The sequence below is a fragment of the Protopterus annectens genome, chromosome 9.part0 (genome assembly GCF_019279795.1).
Source record: "Protopterus annectens isolate FY-2018-M chromosome 9.part0, PAN1.0, whole genome shotgun sequence".
Lineage (NCBI taxonomy): Eukaryota > Metazoa > Chordata > Ceratodontiformes > Protopteridae > Protopterus > Protopterus annectens.
In genome coordinates, this window is record NC_056743.1 from 499,264,076 (window position 1) to 499,286,519 (window position 22,444).

The window sequence follows — 22,444 nt, forward strand, 5'->3', positions numbered from 1 at the left end:
CATGTCTCAACAGGGGGGATGGTACAGATGGTGAACCAAGTGTTCACAATGTACGGATTTACAAACTACTCTAAAAAATGTTGTTTGATGTATCAGATTTGTAACAAACATTGTGCACAGGGGGCGATTAAGCCCAAGCAAGGGAGTTTCCCCACACCATCATATCTGTTTCACACTATCTGTATGGATTTCATAGAATTGAACAAATGTGAAAATAAAAAGTATTGTCTTGTCATTTTAGATATGTTTTCCAGGTGGGTGGAAGCCCTTCCAACCAAAAATCTGGATGCAGCTACAGTGGCAAAAATACTTGTCAAGGAAATTATTCCTAGGTTTGGCATTCCGGAAAGAATCTACAGTGACAGTGGTACACATTTTGTAAATCAAACCATACAGCAGTTAAGTAAGCATTTTGGTATTTCTTTAAAAAATCATTGTGCATACCATCCACAGTCTGCAGGGATAGTTGAAAGGCATAATGGTTTACTAAAAAGCAAATTGAGAAAATTAATAGCTGAGACAGGAAAAACTTGGTTGTATTGTTTACCCCTGGCACCGTTGAGCATGAGAACTGTCCCTACAGCAAAAGGATTGACTCCTTTTGAAAAACTGTTTGGAAGAGCTTATTATACACCCCAGTGGAAACTTCTCATGTCATCAGACCAGGAAGCTGATTTTACACTAGCTGAATATATGAAAAAGTTGTTGAATTCTAAACATCTGTTGCAGTCAAATTTAGTTTCAGATAAAAAATAAACCGAAACATCGGAAGTGGCAGTGACGCCAGGAGACTGGATATGGATTAAAATCGTGAAGCAAAAGAACTGGGCATCGCCAAGGTGGGAAGGTCCCTACCAGGTGCTTCGTTCGACACCTACCGCAGTCAAAATAGCAGAACGAGCTTCGTGGATACACCTGACGCACTGCAAGCTAGTAAAGAACTTTGAATTGGACAAAGATCTTACCTCTCCATCGGGACCCTAAGCACAAAGTCTAGCTACAAAGGGGGGGTCAGATCAATAGGACTGATCTGTCTCAAACCCAGTGAAGAAACCATCGGTGCTGAAGGTCCTATTAGGGAAGAGAGTAAGATCATGTGTCCAAAATAAGATGACTGACTCCAGTAAGATCCAAATACACCTACTTGGAAGAACCGGAGAAAATGGAAATGCAGAACAACCGTTTCCACAAAAATATTACATGACCATCCTGTTGTCTGTACTGGTGACAATAATCTTTTTATTGTGGCCATTTCTTTTTTCAGCCACACAAGTAGAACTGAATAAGCATGCAAAGTGGCACCCGAACTTTAATACTTACCAGGCAATCAAATATATGTATGCTGAAACCTTCAATGTTTCGAATTGCTGGATTTGCACAGCTTTACCAACAGCATATGGGGGGCTACTGTTGACTGCAGTTCCCCTAGGGGCCAACAAGACCTGGGAAAATGTAATTCATGATACATCAGATGTCACATCGAAAGATAAGGTAGCATTGCACTTGTCTATTAGACAGAAAGGAACTGTGTGTTTTTATAAGAATGATACAGTCAAGGTGGGTTGGAGCTATTGCAATGTAACTGTTCCCTATAGATGCTACACTAAATCCGATAACATCAAATTCTATTGCAACACGAACTATGATTCATTTGTTGAACTGATGCATAGGACAATTGAAGAAGTAAAACATAATGTTGATCTCTACAAACAACTGTCTATAATTGACAGAAAAATGTTTCATGCAGAGCAAGGGTATAGTAAAGTTACTACTAAAGTGGAAGATTGTAACTTTATATGTGGAAGAAAAGCATATAAATGGCTACCCGAGAATTGGTCCGGCAGCTGTTTTTTGGGATACCTGGTTCCGGCCATATGACACACTACAGTTTTACCTCAAGGGAAGATTTGGAATGTCCGAGAAATCAAGAAGCCTGTCAATCCAGTGGGACAAATCAATGCAGCCTGGAAAAACCATCAAAACTTAGGTCCAGGGAACAGCAAAGGACTGTCGCACATGGATCTGAGCGATACTGTAATATCGTGGGCAGGCGTATTACCAGCTTATGGAGCAACAAAATCAATCTGGGAACTGAGAAAATTGTCCAAGCTTCTCGAAATAATGAGTAATGCAATCTTTTCTGTCCTAGAATTGGTAACCGATGAACTGACTGCCATGAGAAAAGTGGTACTTCAAAATCACATGGCTCTTGACTTCACCCTTGCGGTGAGAGGAGGTATGTGCGCTTTAATCTAGGAGGAGTGCTGTTCATATATTCCTGACCACAAACACGAGATAGACAACCATCATGAGATAATCCAGCAGGTGTCGGCCATGACCAAACCAGGACCAAATCCATTGATGGACTTTTTCCAGAAATTGTTTGGGGGGTGGGGCAGTATCCTGATGAACATTCTGATTGCCTTCTGTGTAAGGGTAGCTCTACTAATGGTGTGTGGGTGCTGCTGCATCCCCTGCATAAAAGGTCTAATAAAATATTTTGTAGACATTTCAGTTTCGGAAACCTTATACCAAGATGCTGAACTCAGAGTTACTGAAAAACTGAAAATGCTTTCATGGGCTTAAACTAAATGACTCACTTAACTGCAAATCCTGAGTGGGAAGAAGTTATGGGAAGAAAAAACTGTTTATGCTCATTTTGAAAGTAGAATAAAAGTATTAAAAGGGGGGAAATGTTAGGAAAATGCATAATAGCAATGTGCATGCTTAGTACATTAAAGGCTTAAAAGGGTTAATACATTTATTCTGTTTATACTGCATGAATCTGCACAGCTATTAGAAACTTAATAAAATACACTTTATTCTGCTTTTGCAATGAAAATATGTGCAGCTACCGGAAACTTAATAAGAGACATTCTATTTCTGCTTATGCCATGAGAAAATGTGCAGCTGCTAGAAGTCTTGATAAAGAAAACAATAGATATTTTAAAGCTTAAACCATAGTCAGCACTTCTTGTACCAAAGCTAGAAATGTACCTTGAATCTAGACAAAATGTATTGCATATATTAGAACTGCGCAATGGAAGAATTGAAAAGACAAGGTGGTTTAAAATAAGCCCAAGGCCAGGTTGTTTTTCTCAAATGTTTTTGCAAGACCGCAATAATCTGATCATGTCAGCAATAAGCCTGGTAACATTTTCTGTGTAACATACAGAAAGCTGTTCAACTACGTCAACAGTAGAGTACTAACATTTTCTGTGTGACATGAAGAGAAGTGTATAAGAATAACATACTGACCACCAGATAATCGGACAAACCTTGTACCTACATGCTTTGTCTCCTTGCTGCAAGTAATAAAGGGTGCCTTGCTTGAACCTAACGTGTATTGATCTTTGAAGTTTTTCCTTTTACACCTTAGAAGCATCTTACAGGGCTGCTGTCACTGGGTGTGTTCTGAGAAGGCATGCTTGGCTGAAGGAACAAATCTTGCCAGACCATGTCAAGGCAAAATGACTTGATGCTCCATTAAACCAAGAATGTTTGTTTGGCTCTAAGGCAGAAGAGGTTCTTAAAAAGCTAGAGGAAAAAGCTAAATCCATGCAAACTGTTAAAGATTTCTTACAGGTACCGCCACCTAGATTCAGTAGGCATTGGCCTTTAAAAACTGGTCCTTTCCAGTCCCTTCCAGATCTTCTCAGCCCAAACCCAGGGGCAACAGACCACAAAGACTATAGTCTCAGGGTATGCACAAATCTAAACAATGGAGTGCTCCCTCTTCAAAAACTGGGAGTGGTAAGCCACCCCCTATGGAAAAAGTTCACTGACTTGTACTTAATCCTTGAACTTGTAAGTTGTACTTAATCCATCCAAGCCATGCCCAAGTACTTGCACCCCTAGGAGGAAAACTTGCCCTGCATGCAAAAAACTGGGAGTATATTACTCAGGACCAATGGGTCTTAAACATTGTATCCCAGGGATACAGATTCTATTTCCACTCTCTGCCAACCCCAAACCTTTGCCAGACCTTCCTCCAAACCAGTGGACAGTGGCCCAAAAGCAAGTACTTTCTCTTCTCAGTATCAAGGCTATTCAACCTGTGCCAACAGAGCAAAGGGACAGGGTTTCTACTCCAGGCTGTTCCTGGTACCCAGGAAAGAAAACTCTTGGCACCCTATTCTGGATCTGTCAACCCTAAACACCTTCCTGGTGGTACCAAAATTCAAAATGCTTACACTCCAGCAGCTCCTTCCTATGCTAGCCAAGGACTCCTGGCTAGTCACCCTAGACTTAAAAGAAGCTTATCTGCACATCCCCATAAGGGAATCTTGCAGGAAATATCAACATTTCAGGGCTACATGGATTGTTATGTTGAGGGGGGACTCTGGGCATGGTCTTAATGAATCTGTACCCCTGAGACCTCGACTTAAAAATAGACCCTTGAGGAGATAGTGCAACTTTCACTAATGTACTTATGTTTTATGTGCTATTAAATTATATGCTGGTATTTTGTATGTAATATGCTTTTAAATTGTGACTGGAATGTATCACATGATTGTTACCTTAGTGCTTTATATGAGATGTGTTTTACTGTGCATTTTAAACACCTGATGAAGCTATTATAGTGAAAGCGCTTGTGCTCTGTGCACTTGAAGTAAAATCTTTTAGTACTGGATACTGCGGTCATGACTGTGTCTCTTTTTTATTATATTTATTAATTTTTGTCTTTCTTCGACATAGCATTTGAGCCTGCTTCAGTGGTATTTCTTTTAATGTTTGTTTTCCTGAAAAAGACAGACAACACCACAGTTATGTGGTTCATAAACAAGCAGGGAGGAACTCACTCCCACCCACTCTGCAGGTTAGCCATGGCTCTGTGGAACACAGCCTTAAGCAACCAAGTGCACCTGCAAGCTCAATTCCTGCCAGGCAAACAAAATTCACTGGCAGACGACTTAAGCAGAAATCTAATAGACCCACACGAGTGGAAACTGGAACCAAACTCATTCAAACTTGTAATACACAGGTGGGGGACACCAGAGGTGGACCTTTTTGCTTCCCCCCAAAACCATCAACTAAACAAATTTTGCACCAGAATTCCCCACAGCCAAGCTTGGAAAGTGGATGCCCTGTGTTTCACATGGGAAAACCTCTCAATCTATGCCTTTCTCCCTCTGCCCCTCCTATCAAAAGTACTCCTCAAGATCAAACAGGATAGGCCAAGGACAATCCTTATTGCACCAGACTGGCCATGCCAGCACTGGTACCCACTCCTACTCAGTCTGACAGCAGTACCACCCTGGCAACTACATCAGACCCCCTCTCTGCTGTCCCAGCAGGAGGGACAGATTTTGCATCCTCAGCTGAAAACCATGAATCTGACCGCCTGGCTTTTTCCCTGGATACATCACCAGCAACCCTCAGTAAACAGGTGCTGGATGTTATTCTTGAGGCCAGGAGGCCCAGTACTAGGAAATCCTATACAGAAAAGTGGAATAGATACTGTTCTTGGAGACATTCTCAAGGGAAGAACACAGCCATGCCCTCCTTGCCTCAAATCCTAGATTACATAGCAGAGCTGCTCCACAAAGGCCTATCCTTCTCATCAATTTAGATTCATGCCTCTGCTATCTCAGCTCATTACAATACTGAGCCACCCCCTCTTCTCTCACTCTCTGATCAAACAGTTCCTGAGAGGAACTAACAATTTAGGACCCCCAAGGAGAGCTCCCTCTCCTGCCTGGGACCTTAACTTTGTACTAGAGAAGCTCACGCTTCCCCCTCTTGAGCCTGCAGCTATAGCCAGAGTTAAAATTCCTCTCTTGGAAAACAGCCTTACTGCTAGCCATCACTTCAGCAAGATGAGTGTCTGAGTTACAGGCCCTTATGGCTGTGGAACCCTTCATTATCTTCCATTTGGACAGGGTTTCCCTCAGGACTAACCCATCTTTTATGCCCAAGGTGGTATGCAGTATGGCTTTAAACCAATCCATCCATTTGCCAACTTTTTTTCCTAATCCTCAGAATAAAGGGGAAAGGATTCTGCACTCCTTGGACGTGCACAGACAGCTCAGGTTCTACCTTGATAGGACTAAACCTTTCAGAAAATCTGACCAGCTGCTAGTCAGCTTGCTACAGGGGGCAGAGGGCAAGGCCATTTCGAAACCAACCATTTCTAAATGGATAGCACACTGCATCCATTTCTGCTACAGACACCATGGAAAACCTACCCCACAGAGGATCAGGCCTCATTCCACTAGGACTGCCTCAACCTCTACAGCTTTCCTCAGGGGAGTCCCTACCATTGACATCCTGGAAGCTGCAACCTGGAGTTCTGTACACACCTTCACCAAGCATTACCACTTACCTATCTTTTCTAAATCCAGAGCTGGATTTGCCACAGCAGTCTTGCAAGGCCTGCTAGCCAGCCTTACTACTACTTGACTGCCTCCACCCTTCCTCAGCTTTGGGAATCAACCCAAGTGTGATGACTGCAACAGTGAAACACGAAGAACATAGTACAGTTGTGTACACTTACCAGAAATGTAGATGTTCGAGTGTATTCACTGTTGCAGTCCTGGTTACCCTCCCTCCCTCCAGCCCCCTGTCTTCTATACTTTCTACCTATCCTCTTTTTTGGCCATATCTTATGGAAATGGTATTTACTTTTTATTGGAGGTGTTCCACACCATTTGATTGCTTCCTATTTTGGGAAGCTTCTGACATCTGGGCCAAGAAAAACTGGTGTAATGGCATCAGCTGCATGTTTTATACCTCTGACGACCTGACATCATGGATGAGGCTACAGCATCCGACGCAGAAATCCCAAGACTCTGGTATTCGGGCCGACTGAGGGCTACCTGCAGGCAGATTATGCAAGTGTGATGACTGCAACAGTGAATACACTCGAACATCTACATTTATGGTAAGTGCACACAACTGTACTTTGTTGGTGCAACATCAGCAGCAGTGAGGCTCTACAGCATGGGTATAGGATTTACCACTGTTCGTTTCTGTGAATGAGCCCATGTGGATGTATGCATGTGCGTGTGTGAGAGAAGGGGTGGGGAGGGGGTATAGTCCTGCTAGGAAAGAAGCAAAACCTACTGGCTAGTATCACAAGTACTCCTTATAGGAGAGGGAACTTGAGATGGGTAGACTAAGCCAAAAGCTACATTGCCCTTTGATGTGACAGTTTGCTTATCCTCTAGAATTACTAACTGCTACATGTACATAAAATGAATAAATCATCAGGAGTGGTGAAAATCCTGATGTGGCAGCCAGTGGGAAATTTGCACTCCTAAGGACAACAGACCACCAGAAAGGCTTCAGCTGGAAGTAGAGTGCATAACATAATTAAATAAATGAAAGAGAATCATGGCATATAAACTTACAGAGGAAACTGGAACCCAAGTTTAACTTAATAAATTGCCATTTGGATTAGACATCTGATACAGGTAGTATGGGCGGAAGGTGAAACATAAGAATGATGGACAGCAAAGAAAACCAGAGTTAATTCTGCACTTACCATCAGTACAGCAAGATTGTTTAGGTGTCCACAAGTAATGGTGGTTATGTTTGTTTCTGCGTAGGCAATCTGGCATCCTTCAGAACTCCACCCACCATACCCTCCCAACACGTCAAAATTCCAGAATGCAGCCACTGGGTCCACTCCTTCAGTAAAGTGACGTAGGGATACAGTGATGGGGTCTGTTAAGTTGCGTATGAGACAGCCATCTGATAAGAAAATGAAAGAAAGAATGCATTTAGAGGCCTTGACTACTACTATGAACAATTTACCACTGTGAATGCAGTACAGGTATGAAGAAGAATCGGTATCAGTTGTTTTGCTCTTCACAAAATGTCAGCACGTTACACTTTCTGACTTAGAATGTCGGAATCTAAGCCCCCTTAACTGTATTATAGGTAATGCACTGCAATGATGGTAAACATTCTGTGCCATGTCCACCCCTACTGTAGTTTTTTTCTATTACACTTTTTCTTCTTTGCCTCAATATATGTTTTGCTGGTCTGCTCTGCAAATTATGGCACGGCCTCCAGATTAACACTAGTTAAACTTAACCATTTCTTGCATGACTGTGACCTAAGTGATATTTTGTTTTTCTTGAGCTATATTGCTTGTTGAAACATAGAACATTTTTGTATTTTTTTCAGTACTACATACAGTAATTTGTCTGATAAAAATGCATCAGTCACTTTTTTTTGTACATATTCTGGAAACAGGCATTTTTTTACCTAATTAAGCCTACCAGCTTATCTTGTTAATAATAAACATACACACACACACAATAATTCATCTTTGGAACACTGGCATTTCTATACGGTAGTTGGAAAACATATTTTTGACCTATGGCTGGGCATTGCTCTGTCTTTTCCTGAAACCTTGAATAATTTCTAGTCTGGTAAAACATCTGAGTATATAAAGATAACCCTGCTATCCCTTGTCTGTTCCCACTTTGAGTTGCTCTTAAAAATAAGTAATTTTTCTATGTGCGCCTTAACCAGGTAATAGAAAACAGAAATACAAGCAAATAATGCTAGCTAACAGTGAAAAAACTACATAGTTGTTCAAGATATACAAAAGCTTATGAGATTGCCAGGAGTTCTACACTTCAATCTACTCTGGCTCAGGATGTCAAGTTTCCCTCGAAAAATTCTCATGATAACAGAATTGTCATGTCAGAGTCAGACACTGATTAAAATAAAAGGTGTCACACTGGACCAGTTAACAGATATATGCAAGTTATTTAAATGCAGTATTTTTTCCTTGTGTAGCATATTTGCTTCAGTATTACCTATGCCAGTGAAGATCACTGGTGTTGAAACACTTCTCCTTTTTCCGTCGTCAGCCAGGCGAGACGAATTTCCAGTGCTAAGAAACAGCTTCCCATTTCTAAATACGACAAACTGCAGCTTGCAGTCCATGGAAGATGTTGAGGAAATGGGACTGGCAAAGAGGGATTGAGGCAGGTGAACAGAAGCCAGGGCAATACTGTTCTGATGGGAGACAGAAAAACAAGTTAAAGGCATGCAAATAGCTTATCATCTTGTCTTTATACAGTACTGGTGGGAGATGAGAACAGAAATAAACCTGTCAATTCTTCCTCCCTCCTTGCCTGATTACAAAACTCCCTTAGAATGCTGGCCAGAAATGATTATTAAGACACTGAGGAGAAGGCCTTCATTATTAAGATAATCTGCTTTTGGCATACAGTTTTGGTTCTGTAAAAATGACACATGATGCTGGCAGACATTATGCATAAAAAAACGATTTAAAGTATGCCAAAAGCATAGCATTTTTTAAATGATTATACTAAGTAAGAGCTTTGAAAATGTTTCTTTTTCCAAATGATTGATGTTCTTTTAATATACAAGTATTAACTGTACTCTCATTTTATTTCTGTCACATAATGCCATGACACTGTTCTTGACAGTAAGGGAGAGACACAGTAATAGTCCAAGTTTAGTCAAATTGACAATAAGGCAAATAAATCCCTAGTCCTATTACTAATGTTACCTTTTTCACACAGCAGTAATTATTAGCAATCAGAATGCTTCCATTTCATTGATAAAGGTTGACTTCACATTCACACCCTAACTTCCCTTCATACTCCCATCTTATCCAGCACATTACCATTCTAAGTACCTCCTTTCTGTACTTGATTAATTATTATAAAGGTTTCTCTGCAGATACTGTGTATATACGTAAATTCATTCCAACATTCCTGTTTTACTGTGCTCCCGTTTCTTTTGACACTGTATTTATACTACTGCCGAATAAAAAACAAAAAATACAACCAAATACTTGATACCACGGAGCTCCAATAAGTGATCTAACTCCTTGGTTAGCTAATAGATGACTACCACATCCAGGCACACAAAATTTTTTCCAATGGCTAGTACCAAAGGAGTATAACTGCACCAGTCACTCGTTTTGTTACCTCCTCTGATAAAAATACAAACAGCTGTCCTTATTGTTGAACGAAACCATTCCTTTCACAAACTTCCACCAAACACCCTCGAATTGACCTTGCTTCGTTGAGCGTAACAGCCAATATGTATTTTACCCCAAGGCACAAAGATGTAAATCCTACTAAACGCTCAAACGTACTGTGGAACAAAAAGGACTAAAATCTCCTCTCGCAAAAAATTGCGACCAGCTGTCTTTACTTCTGGACTAAACAGTTCCTTTCAAAGACTTCCAGCAACCACAATCGGCTTAAACTTGTTTTATTGAGCAGAACAGTCAATAAAATGCTTATTCCTATAAGGCACACGGAGGTTAAGCCTACAAAACGTTAAAGTGTACTGTTAAACGTAAAAATAAAAAACTAATAAAACCAATTAATGCGCTGAAGGAAACAAGCGTATACTGTGCATCAAATACAATTTGTGATGCGCTAACTCAGTTGTCCATAAAAATAACCTGGAGTTCAACTGATAATCCAATAACTTCGGTTAAGCGCTTTCACTCAAAAAATCTTGAGCTTCCTCAGAACGTCTCTGTGTAAAATCCTCCATCTTTTAAAACTTTTTTGGCGCCAGTTCAAACAATCCAGGTCAAAATTTAAAGTTACAATATATTTATCAGAAATCAATAACAGTTCTACAATAACCATTCCTGTAATCATGTAAATACATGTAAAAAATGAATGTATTACCAGTACAAATATATGTATTTGATTGACTATACTACACAATAATATAATGAAATATAATGAAATATAAAATATAATATATGTTAATTAAATATGTGTAAAAATACATTCCCACTTGTAATAAATATTACATACCCTAATGTTTAATAACTTGTAATTCCATAAAAATACATTGATTTCGTCACCCAAACTATCATGGTTGAATGCCATATCATAATAAATAATAAAACACTCTTCAACATCTATACATATGTAAATATTTGAACATATTTGTACTATATGTTGACTTCTAATATAGCTTTTAGAGAGATGTTATCGTTTAGACCTGGTGGGGTGGTAGCATCTACATATATTTGCCACCATGCTTCTCGATAACTTAATACTTTCTTATTATCTCCACCCCTGGGATCATGTCTAACACTATCTAACAACCCAAATTTAAAATAATGTTCCTCACCTCTAGATTCTATATATTTATATAATGCACTTCTATTGTCCTTTTTCTTTATACAGTATATGTGTTCATAAATACGCTTTTTTAAACTTCTCTCTGTTTTTCCCACATAATAATTAAAACATATTTGACATATTGCAATATATATTACCATTCTAGTGTTACAATTGCCCTTAATGAATCTAATATTAGATCTCATAGCATTGTTTAACACTAGTTCTTTGTTCTCAATAATATAACTGCATTGACTACACGCCCCACACTTATAGTGTGTTGAATAAAATGTGTGGATGTCTCCTTATTGTATAAAGTTCCCTTTTCCATTAATCTTTTGATGTTAGCACCCATCTTAAATATAAAACCTGGTTTTTCTCCTATTACATTCTTAATTGTCTCATCTTTGAACATAATATGCCAATAATTCTTCATACTTTGTATAATGTTATTGGCATGTGGACTGTACATTAAGATGAGAGTTCTACTTTTGTTTTCATTCTTGTTACTGAGTTTGCCTGTTACTTCCCGATTAGGAATAATATTGTTGTTTCGTAATCCTAATAATGGTTTGTAGGTAGTATTCCAAAGACTCTTAACATATGTGTCAATGTCATTCAATAACCTTTGTGGATATCCCCTGTCTAAAAACAACTTATGTATAAATTTGATTTCCTCTCCTAAAATGTTGAATGCAGTAGTCATTCTTATAGCCCTTATACATTGGCCTTTGTATATATTCCTTTTTAGTTTTTCAGGATGGCAACTTACATATGATAGATAATCATTGGAAAATGTATCTTTTCTATAGATTTTAGAATGAAATTCACCCCCATCCTTGTATATTAACGTATCAAGGTAAGCTAAACCAGTCTTGTTGTAGGAATATGTGAACTTCAAACAATCACTGCTTTGATTGAGATACCGAATGAACTCTAATAATTCCTCTTCACCTGATTTCCATATGATGTAAATGTCATCTAAAAATCGGACATAATGTACAATATATTTAAAATATGGACTGGTAAAAAGGTTGGTATCTTCCCAATCAAGCATGACCTGGTTGGCGTATATGGGAGCACAAGCTGCTCCCATAGCTACCCCCCGGTCTGCCGATAATACTCTCCCTCAAAATAAATAAAATTGTAATCCAAAATAATGTCCAACATTTCAATTATCAAGCTGACTTCATCCTACTCAATTCCAGCATATTTCCTGATGCTATTAGCAAAAGCCTCTAAACCTTTAGTTTTAGGTATACAGGAGAAGAGGTCAATGACGTCAATGGTGACAAACATATGATCATCATTCCATTTTTGTATGGGGAAATTCCTTAGAAAATCCCAGGAATCGTTTGCTAAGTGGGGTACGTAATTGTAAATATGTTTCAACTTAATATCTATGTATTTTCCCATAAAGTACGTTTTTGATTTACTCCCGGAGATTATAGGTCGGAAGGGCGGGTCTAATATATTTTTATGAATTTTCGGTATACCCACAATAGTGGCCTATCTAGGACTCTTTACCTTTATAAACTTGTAAATGCCGTTGTCTATTCTGCCATCGATTAAAAATTCTTCTATGTAGCTATCTACCCTCTGATACGCTATGTTGATTTCATTTAAAGATGTAGTAGCATAATTTCCCGAGTTATGTAATATTTGATGTATCTTGTTGCTGTATTCCAAATGGTCGTAAAGTACGACCCCCCCCCTCCCTTGTCCAGTTTCATAACCCTTAAATTGTTGTTAATCTGTATCTCTTTGAGTAAATTCCTTTCTTCTAGCATTAAATTGTTCTCCTGGGCAACTTTCTTCTGAAGATTGTATAACCTATATATATATCCTTAGATACAATTCTTTCGTATACATCTACAGTAGGGTGCTGTATTGGCATAAATGTACTGGGAACTTTGAATTCAGTTTGTTCATATTGTTTGATGAAATTGTTGGGTGATTTGCTAAAAAAAATAGTTAAATTTAATTTTCTAGTAAATTTCTTTAGTTCCATGATGTTATCTACTAATTGAAATTTAGGGGTAGGTACAAATGTCATTCCTTTTGAAAATAAAGTTATACTCCTTTGGTACTAGCCATTGGAAAAAATTTTGTGTGCCTGCATGTGGTAGTCATCTATTAGCTAACCAAGGAGTTAGATCACTTATTGTAGCTCCGTGGTATCAAGTATTTGACTGTATTTATACTGTTGTTTATCAACATCCTTATCTTGTGGATAGTCCTTTTTATTAAGTTATATTTGTTTTAACTGTATGTTCAGTTTTTACTGTTGTTGTTTTTCAGCTTTTCCCGGTTAGGGGTCGCCACAGCGTAACTCCGGTCTGCTAATGATTGGCAGTAGATTTTCACGAATGCCGAGGTGCCAGCTCGACGTTCAACCTTCAACGAAGGCATGCCCATTTACGCATGTCTTTTGAACACCCACCCAACCGCAGGGAGCACATGCAGACTCCACAAAGAAGGCACTCCCTGCATTCCAGCCGAGAATCGAACGGGAGAACCAGTTTTTACTGTAATGTATTTTAAACATAATGTAATACTTTTTAACATTTCACTGTATCCATTTCATTTTATACATGTGGTTGACTTCATCTTTTGTGTCTGATTGTCTTTGATATAGGACATTACTGAAGAGGATCCTTGGACCAGCTAACATTTATTTTTATTTATTTATTCAATTTGTTAAACAAGAATGTTCAACTGGAAAGTCTCATTTTTAGTGGAGTTCTAGGGAGACACATTCTGGACAAAAAAACATATAGTGATAATACAATACAGTTTAGAAAGCAAATTAAAAGTGTGAAGGCAGCACGTCACGCAAATACTTTGATTAAATGATGAACTGAACTTGTACTAAACTGGTTACTCTGATTGAATACTACAGCTGACAGGGACAGCTGGTGTGAAAATAAAGTTTGTAATTAACAGCCTCTGTACAGTTCCACTATGTCTTTTAAAGACCAATTCAAAGTTCCTGATGAGTGCAACAAACCAACATCAGGAGGAAAATCAATCAATCAGTAAATAAATAAAAGGATTTTTGCAGGGGAGCAGTCCCCCTGCACCCCTTTACTTAAATACATCAACTCTGCAGTCATGCAATCATGGAGAAAAGTGAAAAACTAAACAAATAAGTTAACAAAGATGAATAATCAATCACTGCTGGCACACAGTAATAAACAATGCCAATAGTAATGCTCTATGGAAAAAGTGATTTATGAGCTGTAAAATATGGAGGTGCACTAAACGTTTCTCTGTAGTCTCATTAACACTCAAGCAAAGGTACATGTCATATTTATAAATTCATGCAGGGTAAGCCATCAGTCATAATAACAGCACCATCCTTGTAGACAAATCTGAGTTTTGTTAGGGTGCATGTCAGGCCAGCGATGACTCTTTAAGCAAGTACCGAACAATCAAGGAATTATTAGCGAAAGTTGTTGGAGTTATCTTTTTGCTTCACTGTTTGCAACTTTAAGGTTGGTATATTTAAGTCTGGGAGTTATGGAGGTGTCCGGGCTGTAGAGGGGTGTGCCCCCACAAAAAATACATATTCTGCCATTTTTTGATTGATCAGCACTCTATGACAGAGTTAGTGATTGATCAACATGATTCTTTTTGTTATGGTAATGCAAAAAAAATAGTATAGATGAGGCTGAGAATGAAGATTAGAAATACAGATCATAGAAGGCTGAGAAATTTTGAAAAGTAGACATCATCAGGTAGTGTCGCAATTGCAAGACTAATTAAATTTCTTAGCATTTTAGAGAAGTGCCTTGGAGTTGCGTGATAATATATTCCAGACTTTGCAAATAAGAACGAGTAATCCTGCTGTACTGAATCTAGTCTTTGTTTCTGTAATGTCCTGTAACCTACCTACAGATGCCTGACGTTCACAAGGAGGTTTCTTGCATGTTCACAGGTGCGGATGAGAAAGGGTATTCAGAGGAATAAAACTGATGTCAAAATACAATTGTACTATAGATGGCGACTAAACCTAAACCACTGACTGCCCCTTAGTGACAGGCAGTTAGGGACAGTAGGGTGACTTTGACAGTAAGTGTTAAGTGTACGCGAGCCCCCACCTTTGTGCACGGGTACAATACTTTTTCCTAAAGAACTGAATGCATCCTACTTTTAAGGCTCTGTTGATAGTTACCATAGATAATTACTTGCAGTCTTCAGGAATTCTAGTGGTATGCCATCCGCAGCATGGATTTTAACTTGTTTTAAGCTCTTGTAACCTAGGCTTACAGGAAGTGTTAGCATAGTTAAAAATACATAGTTCAGGTATTGTGAAACAATAATGTCTGCTTACAGGCTCTGTAAGGGCAGTAAAGGTTACACACTCAACTGCTAAGGAACAATAAGGTTAGTGTTACACCTACAGTGTCTGTAAGAAAATGAAATGCACGTTGCTCAAGTATTGTAGAATATAATAACATTGATATTTAGGAATACAGTGATGGTAAGAAGTTCAGAAGTTACGCCACTTGTGTTATAAAACACTTAAGTTTTAAAGAACCGATTCTGAACACAGTCACAGAAGTAGCTGACAAAATGTTCTGCAGTACCTTTCTCAATAAGATATGAAAGAGACTTGGACTATTGAGGTTAGTATTTATGTCTCCCTGTTGCGTACCTGTAACATTTATTTTATACAAAAATGTTTAACAACAGTATATTTGTATCTTTTACATTTGCAAATAAAATCATATCAGGGAGATGGGTGGTTAGGCACAGGTTGTAAGGTTAGGAGCATGGATGTCAGAACATCAGTTCTGAGTACAGTTTATTTTTTTATATGTTAGAAAAGGACCTATCATTATATGGACCATTCCTGGTGAAACTAATATCTCTGTTGACCCTATTTTGTTTTTATTGTTATTTTTTGAACTTATAGTTAGATGATTAGGGTGAATTCTTGGAATGTAAATGGTCTTCAGGACATTAAAAAAAAGGTGGTTATGCACTTGATTTATCAAGACAAATCAAATATTATTTTTTTTACAAGAGACGCATATGACAAATGACCAATGGGACAATATTAAAAAAAGAAATTGGATTAAACGGATTATATCAACAGGGAACAGCCTTGCATCCAAAGGTACAGCTATTTTAATTAAAAAGTCCTTCCCTGGAGAAGTGCTTGATACCAAATTTGATTTGAATGAAAGATTATGTTTATTCACTTGCTCATACCCACAAGTTAAGTCCCCGATTTTGTTTTTGAATGTGTACAGTCCATGTTCAAACCAACATTTGTTCATCCAGGAAATACATAATCTGCTACTTCCATACCATGATCATTTCTTCATTATTGGTGGTGACTGGGAATGCTCTTATTGATCCATCAAATGACAGCTCGAATAAGAACAGAAAACAGCCCACCGAAATAACTGTTTCTATTCAAGATTTGATGAATAGTTTTAATTTAGTTGACCCTTTTTTAACATCTGAGATTGACAGGGAGTCTAATAAATTCACTTTCTATTCAGCCACACATAAGGTTTGGTCTATGATTGATGATTACCTGATCTCAGATGCTTTCTCGACTAAAATTGCTAGTTTTGCTCCTGAGGCCAGATCTATATCTGATCATTCGAATATGTCACTTGGCATTAACCCTAACCAAAAACGCAATTATGACAGTAAGATTTTCACTTGGTCACTAAATAGTAACATTCTGAAAAAAAATGATGTTTTGCAGGAGGTTAATGAATATCTAAAACACTTAGAAGCTGAATCATTGCTTTCCATTATCCCTTTAGATATACAATGGGCAGCGGCTAAAGCTGTCATTAGAGGAATACTTATCCAAAAAGCATTTTATTATAAAAAAAAGAGAGTCTGTACATTAATAAGCTCACAAAAGAGTTTAAAAAAATTGACGCAGAACTGCAAAAAGATTTTTTCCCCTGATTTGGAAATTAAACTTCACGGAATTCAGAAGGAAATATATTTCTTCCACCAACAAAACTATTCTTTGACTGAATTAAAGCTTCTACATAGATACTCAGAATGGGCTCAAACTCCATCCAAGACTCTAGCAAGACTAATAAATATCAAAGAAGGACCAAACTATATAAAGGACATAAAGTACAAAGGGAAAATCCTGTATAGAAATAGTGACATTGTAAATTCATTTGTAGATATTTACACGGAAATCTACAATCCCAAAAGTCAATTCCAAAAAGAACAATACATAGACTTCCTCAATAAGCTTAATGTCCCAAAACTATTTCCACACAAATTACCCATTTAAAAGCCCCTGTAACATTAAATGAAATAACTGCAGCCATTAAAAAACTGAAACCTAATAAGGCGCCAGGCTACTGATGGATTTACAGGTGAATTTTACAAAATTTTCTGCAGTAATCTTACAAAAATCCTACTTAGCATGTATAATCATATCATATCAGAAGGGATTACGGACAAGTATATGAATAATTCCAAAATTATTTTCATCCCAAAACTGAACTCTGACAAATCAAACCCTCTTAACTATAGGCCTATTGCCCTTATAAATGTAGATATGAAAATTATATCTACATTTTTGCAAATAGAATTCAAAAAGTGATGGCGTCAATTATTTCTCCAGAGCAGCTGGGTTTTATAAAGCAGACAACTTTGTGATAATACTCTCACTTTGCATACATTATTAATGTTTCTTGAAAAGGATAATCATCCAAGATACGCTTTAACGTTAGATGCAACTAAGGCCTTTGATAATGTGGATCACAACTTCTTATATGTAACAATAAAATACTTTAATTTCCCAGATATGGTCATTAATACTATTAGGATGATGTATAAAAATGCCTCTACTTCCCTTTATATAAATAAAACATTATCAGATCCTATTAAAATTACAAATGGCACCAGACAGGGGTGTCCGCTATCACTCTATCTTTTTAACTTGTATCTTGAACCTTTTCTTATCTGGATCAAACAGATGACCTATCATCATATCCCAAAAATCTATAACATCGAAATAAAGTACTCGGCATTTGCAGATGACCTTAACATTTACTTTGAGCTTCCTAACACAGACCTCCAGAAAATTCAAAACTCTACTGATCTCTTTTCTAAAGTTGCTAACTATATGCTTAACCCCACCAAATCATCCTGTTTTCCTTTGAATCCTAAGAAGCATTTAGAATACTACGTCCCCCTTTTTGACATACCTCTTAAATATTCAGTGAAGTATCTGGGTATAAACTTCACGTGCACCCATCAAGAACTTATGAAAACTAATCTTTATAAAGTTTGGGATCAAATAAACAATGATCTAACCAGATGGAAAAATATTAACCTTTCACTGTTATCAAAATCTGCTATTATCAAGATGAATATTCTACCTAGAATTCTTTTCCATTTAAACTCAGTTTTTCTTAATATTCCAAAAAACTTCTTTCGTAAAATGGAGACCACAATTTCTAAATTCTTATGGTTCCCTAAATCAACCAGAATAGCATATAGGAAATTAACTATCCCAAAAGCCAAGGGTGGATTAAGTCTTCCAGATTTCAGTCTTTATTATCAAATACTTACCGCAAGTCGGTTAATAAAAATAGCCAGTTATGATCCATATGACAAATCTTAGTCTCCAATATGGGTCAAGATCTGGTATAACTATATACGTTCATTCAAAATTAATCCTCAATCTATCCCCTTTCGCACACATGTAGGTGAATTTAACATTAAGTTTTTGCCTGTTCTAAAAAACAAAATTCTTACTTTTCATGATCTGATGAAATCCCTTAATTTGCAAAATACAATCCCCATTCTTCAACCCATACATCTGAATCCAAATTTAAAAATCAGTAATAAAATGATTGACCTATCTAACTTTCCTATTATCAAGAAGGCTACAGTCTGGCATTTTTATAGTACAAAAAATGCAGCAAAGGTTAAAACTGTACTTGGGGCTCCTAATAAATAAGACAACTCAGCTCACTTATAAAACAAAAATTCCTTAAATACAGAGTTATGGAACAAGATATTCAATTAACACAATCAATCATCAATTCGCTCTCCCTAAAAAACAAAATGATCTCACATACTTATAAACTTGTGTCGTCCATTATACATAGTCATTCACTTTTATTGTCCAAATACTGGGATTCAATACAGGATGAAATCTCTAGCGATTCTAAGTATGAAGCAATCAGAAATACACTAAACTTGATCCTCTTCAAAAATCTAATTTACACACAGCTAATGATAAATAATAACTCGTACTACACCCCAGTTGTTTTACAAAATTTTGGATATAATAAAAACTTAACATGTCTTTTCTGCACTCTCCCTCATGTTGACATAATACACATGTTCTGGAGTTGTAAGACCATCTATAAACTCTGGTGCTCCCTCAGAATTCCATTAGAAAAAATGGGGTATGAGAAAACTACATTTTCCTGGCAAACTATGATCCTTAATATTGTTCCTATTCAAACCAAAGGTATTCGCCATCATGTTCTTGTCTCACTTTGTGCTCTCCTTAAATATTTCATTACTAAAAATTGGATCAACCCCTCAGCAATTTCATGGGAAAACTTTAAGGATATGGCAATAAAATATATATCGGCGCACAAAATGTGCACGAATAGCAAAAAGAAAAATAATTATTTTAAACAATATTGGCAAAATCTCTTTGATCTAATCCGGAATAAGTAAAATCCAGCAAAATTTTTTCTTATACATTTACATTCCAATTGGATCCTTTTTGTACTAGGTATGGTCCAAAATTATTTGATAATGTAAACATTACACTTTACTAATTGTCTTATGTCATTTTATTCAGAGTGGTCCTCTGGCATCCATGATGTAAATGTATTGTAAATATGGTGTAAATAGGTTTTTAGGACATGTATAGTTTACTTTAGGTGGTGTACCCCCAAAATAGTTAATAGTTTATACTTTATATAATAGTATGTTATCTGATTAAAGTTATCCTCCTCTTGGGAGGCCTGATTTCTATTTGTATTATGTTTTTCTGGGGCACCCTAGTGAATGTTTTACCTGTTCACGAGTAAGGTACTTGTTACAATAACTGCTTGTGTATAAATCAAAACTTGTTGTTAACTGTTTGTATTAATTTAGAATGTACTTTACTTTCTTTTTCTTGGTTTGATGTACCTTACAAGTTCCTTATCTTGTATTTATTTTCATTTCTTTTTTGTAAAAGTTTTAAAACTAATAAAAATATTTTTGAAAAAAAAGATATGAAAGAGAGAGAGAGGACATTTTAATGTGTCCTAGATGAAGGAGATGATTGATGTATCTAACCGTACACTGACTTTTCTGTTCAACATAATGGTTCTTGTGGAGTTCTTTTTGTACATTCTGCTCCCTTTACACCATGTTTCTAGTGGTAATGTCTTATTTATCCATTTAAACATAATTGTACTTGTTTTTGTTGACTGGGGTAGAGCACTGATCTCCATGTATCTTTTTCAGACTCACTCCAGGGTGCTGTCTAGTTAAGTGACTTGCTCAGAATCAGACAGTTAGGCAGTTCAAACTGAGGGAATCAAACCCTGGATCACTGGACCACAGGAAATGCATAATAACTGGTAAGGTTGATAGAATTGATAAGCAGTACTACTATGCAGTAGAAATGTCTGTGTTTGCTGCTGGGGGTCCTAGAATTTCTTTTTCTGGTTTAGAAGGCATCAGAAAGTAAGAAGATTAATCAGCTCCCTGCTTCTTAGTAATAGATGAGATAATCGTTATCCTTTAGTCACCATTTTCTAGTCCAATCCATTATACACACTGGTCTTATACATAGAGTAGCTTACTAAGCTATGCTGCTGGTCATTATAGAATTTGTCAGTTATTACTCCTTTTGTAGAAAGCACTAGCTATTTTGAGGCAGTGTAGTAACTACTTCATTTTTACCAAGAAAAACCTTTTAATTGTACCTCACAACAATTCAATGTGTGAAAGGTGTAAGTTTTATTTTATTAAGCTTGGAAGCTACCCACATACATGTACCCTCTCAAAACCCATTCTCCAAGTGCAACCCCCCCCCCAATATACACCTACAGCACAGAGGTCTTACACTAAACCAACTTACATTACAGATGTTAAGAAAATACTAAGGACCCAGGGCTAAAGCCTATGAAAATCCAGCAATCAGTTTACACAGAAACATCACCACCTTTACTTTGCAGGTTCATAACTAGTACACATACCTCTGAAAGTTGCAGCTCCCAAGCCTTAATGTCCATTGAAACTACATTGGCCTATGATAATGTTAATAGAGAACTCTACAGTCAGGCATACAGATATCACCTTTCCCAGCTTGGATAAGACTTGAGTGAGTGATAGTTGTTTTTCCAGAGTTGGGATGCAGGATGCATTGTGGGGTCCTCGGTTTAATGAGGGATCTTAAATTCCTCCATCAGATTCAAGGAAAACATAATTGGCTAAAATATTTGAATGTGTAGTTATTATTTGGGGGGGGGGGATCTTGTATGTGCTGGCTTGGGATCAGATGGCTGGCAAACATTCTGGCAAAATTCTTTGCTCTCTCCACTGTGCCATGTACATTTGGTGGACATTAAAGACTAACTGTAAATGCATTAAGGTGGTTCTACTCGATGCCAATAGTCTTAAAAAATGCCCAAACATAAGGCCTTCCTGTCACTTGAACACATTCATACACATGCAATTAGAGAAAGATGGTTTCAAAGCAATGAAAACACTCCCTCTATTTAGAATATATTTTGTCTTTAGACCTACTGGCAATTAGATTGGCGTAACAATATTTATCAAAGATACTACCACCTCATGACACATTCACCAGGGTCTCAAATAACTCTTAGATACCCAAGTCATTCTAAACAAGACAATTGCCATTTCAAAGCTAGCTGCAAAACACTGTCTAGGCCCCCTATTAAACAGGATGTCTATCTTAATGCCTTAGACAATATCACAATTAATTCCAAAACATTTACATAGGGAAACGTCAAATATCTGCCAATAATGGCTGACCTGCATTTTCAATGGATGGCAAGCTCAATGCTTCCTTGACATTCTAGGTGCTAACTCTGTCATACAAAGTAGTTTTCTATTCTACCTGGAGCCTAAATATCTTTGATCTTGTCGTCACAAATATGTTCACTTCTCGCATATCAATGTCTGTCATCTTCTGTTGTTAAATACAATAAATCAGTAACTTTTTTCCTATAAAGCTCGTGACACTTCTCTCTCAAATGTTTGTGTTTGTATGGATTTCTCAGAAGCAATCCTTGTTTGATTAATTGATGATTTAAATAAATTCTGCTGAAATACTTCTCTGATGGACCACATTATTAAACACAATGCATATACTT

At 37.2% G+C, this 22,444-nt stretch overlaps 1 protein-coding gene across 1 annotated transcript in view; it reads right to left on the reverse strand.

Annotated features, from left to right (window-relative positions):
• The window catches only part of ADGRA2 (adhesion G protein-coupled receptor A2), a 1,412,458-nt gene that overhangs the window by 82,707 nt on the left and 1,307,307 nt on the right, over positions 1-22,444 (reverse strand). Inside the window, exons 13-14 of the mRNA XM_044083057.1 lie at positions 8,775-8,976; positions 7,487-7,695 (exon numbers count right to left, since the gene is read on the reverse strand). Coding sequence (XP_043938992.1) covers positions 7,487-7,695; positions 8,775-8,976 — 411 coding nt within the window. The remainder of the gene's footprint in view (positions 1-7,486; positions 7,696-8,774; positions 8,977-22,444) is intronic.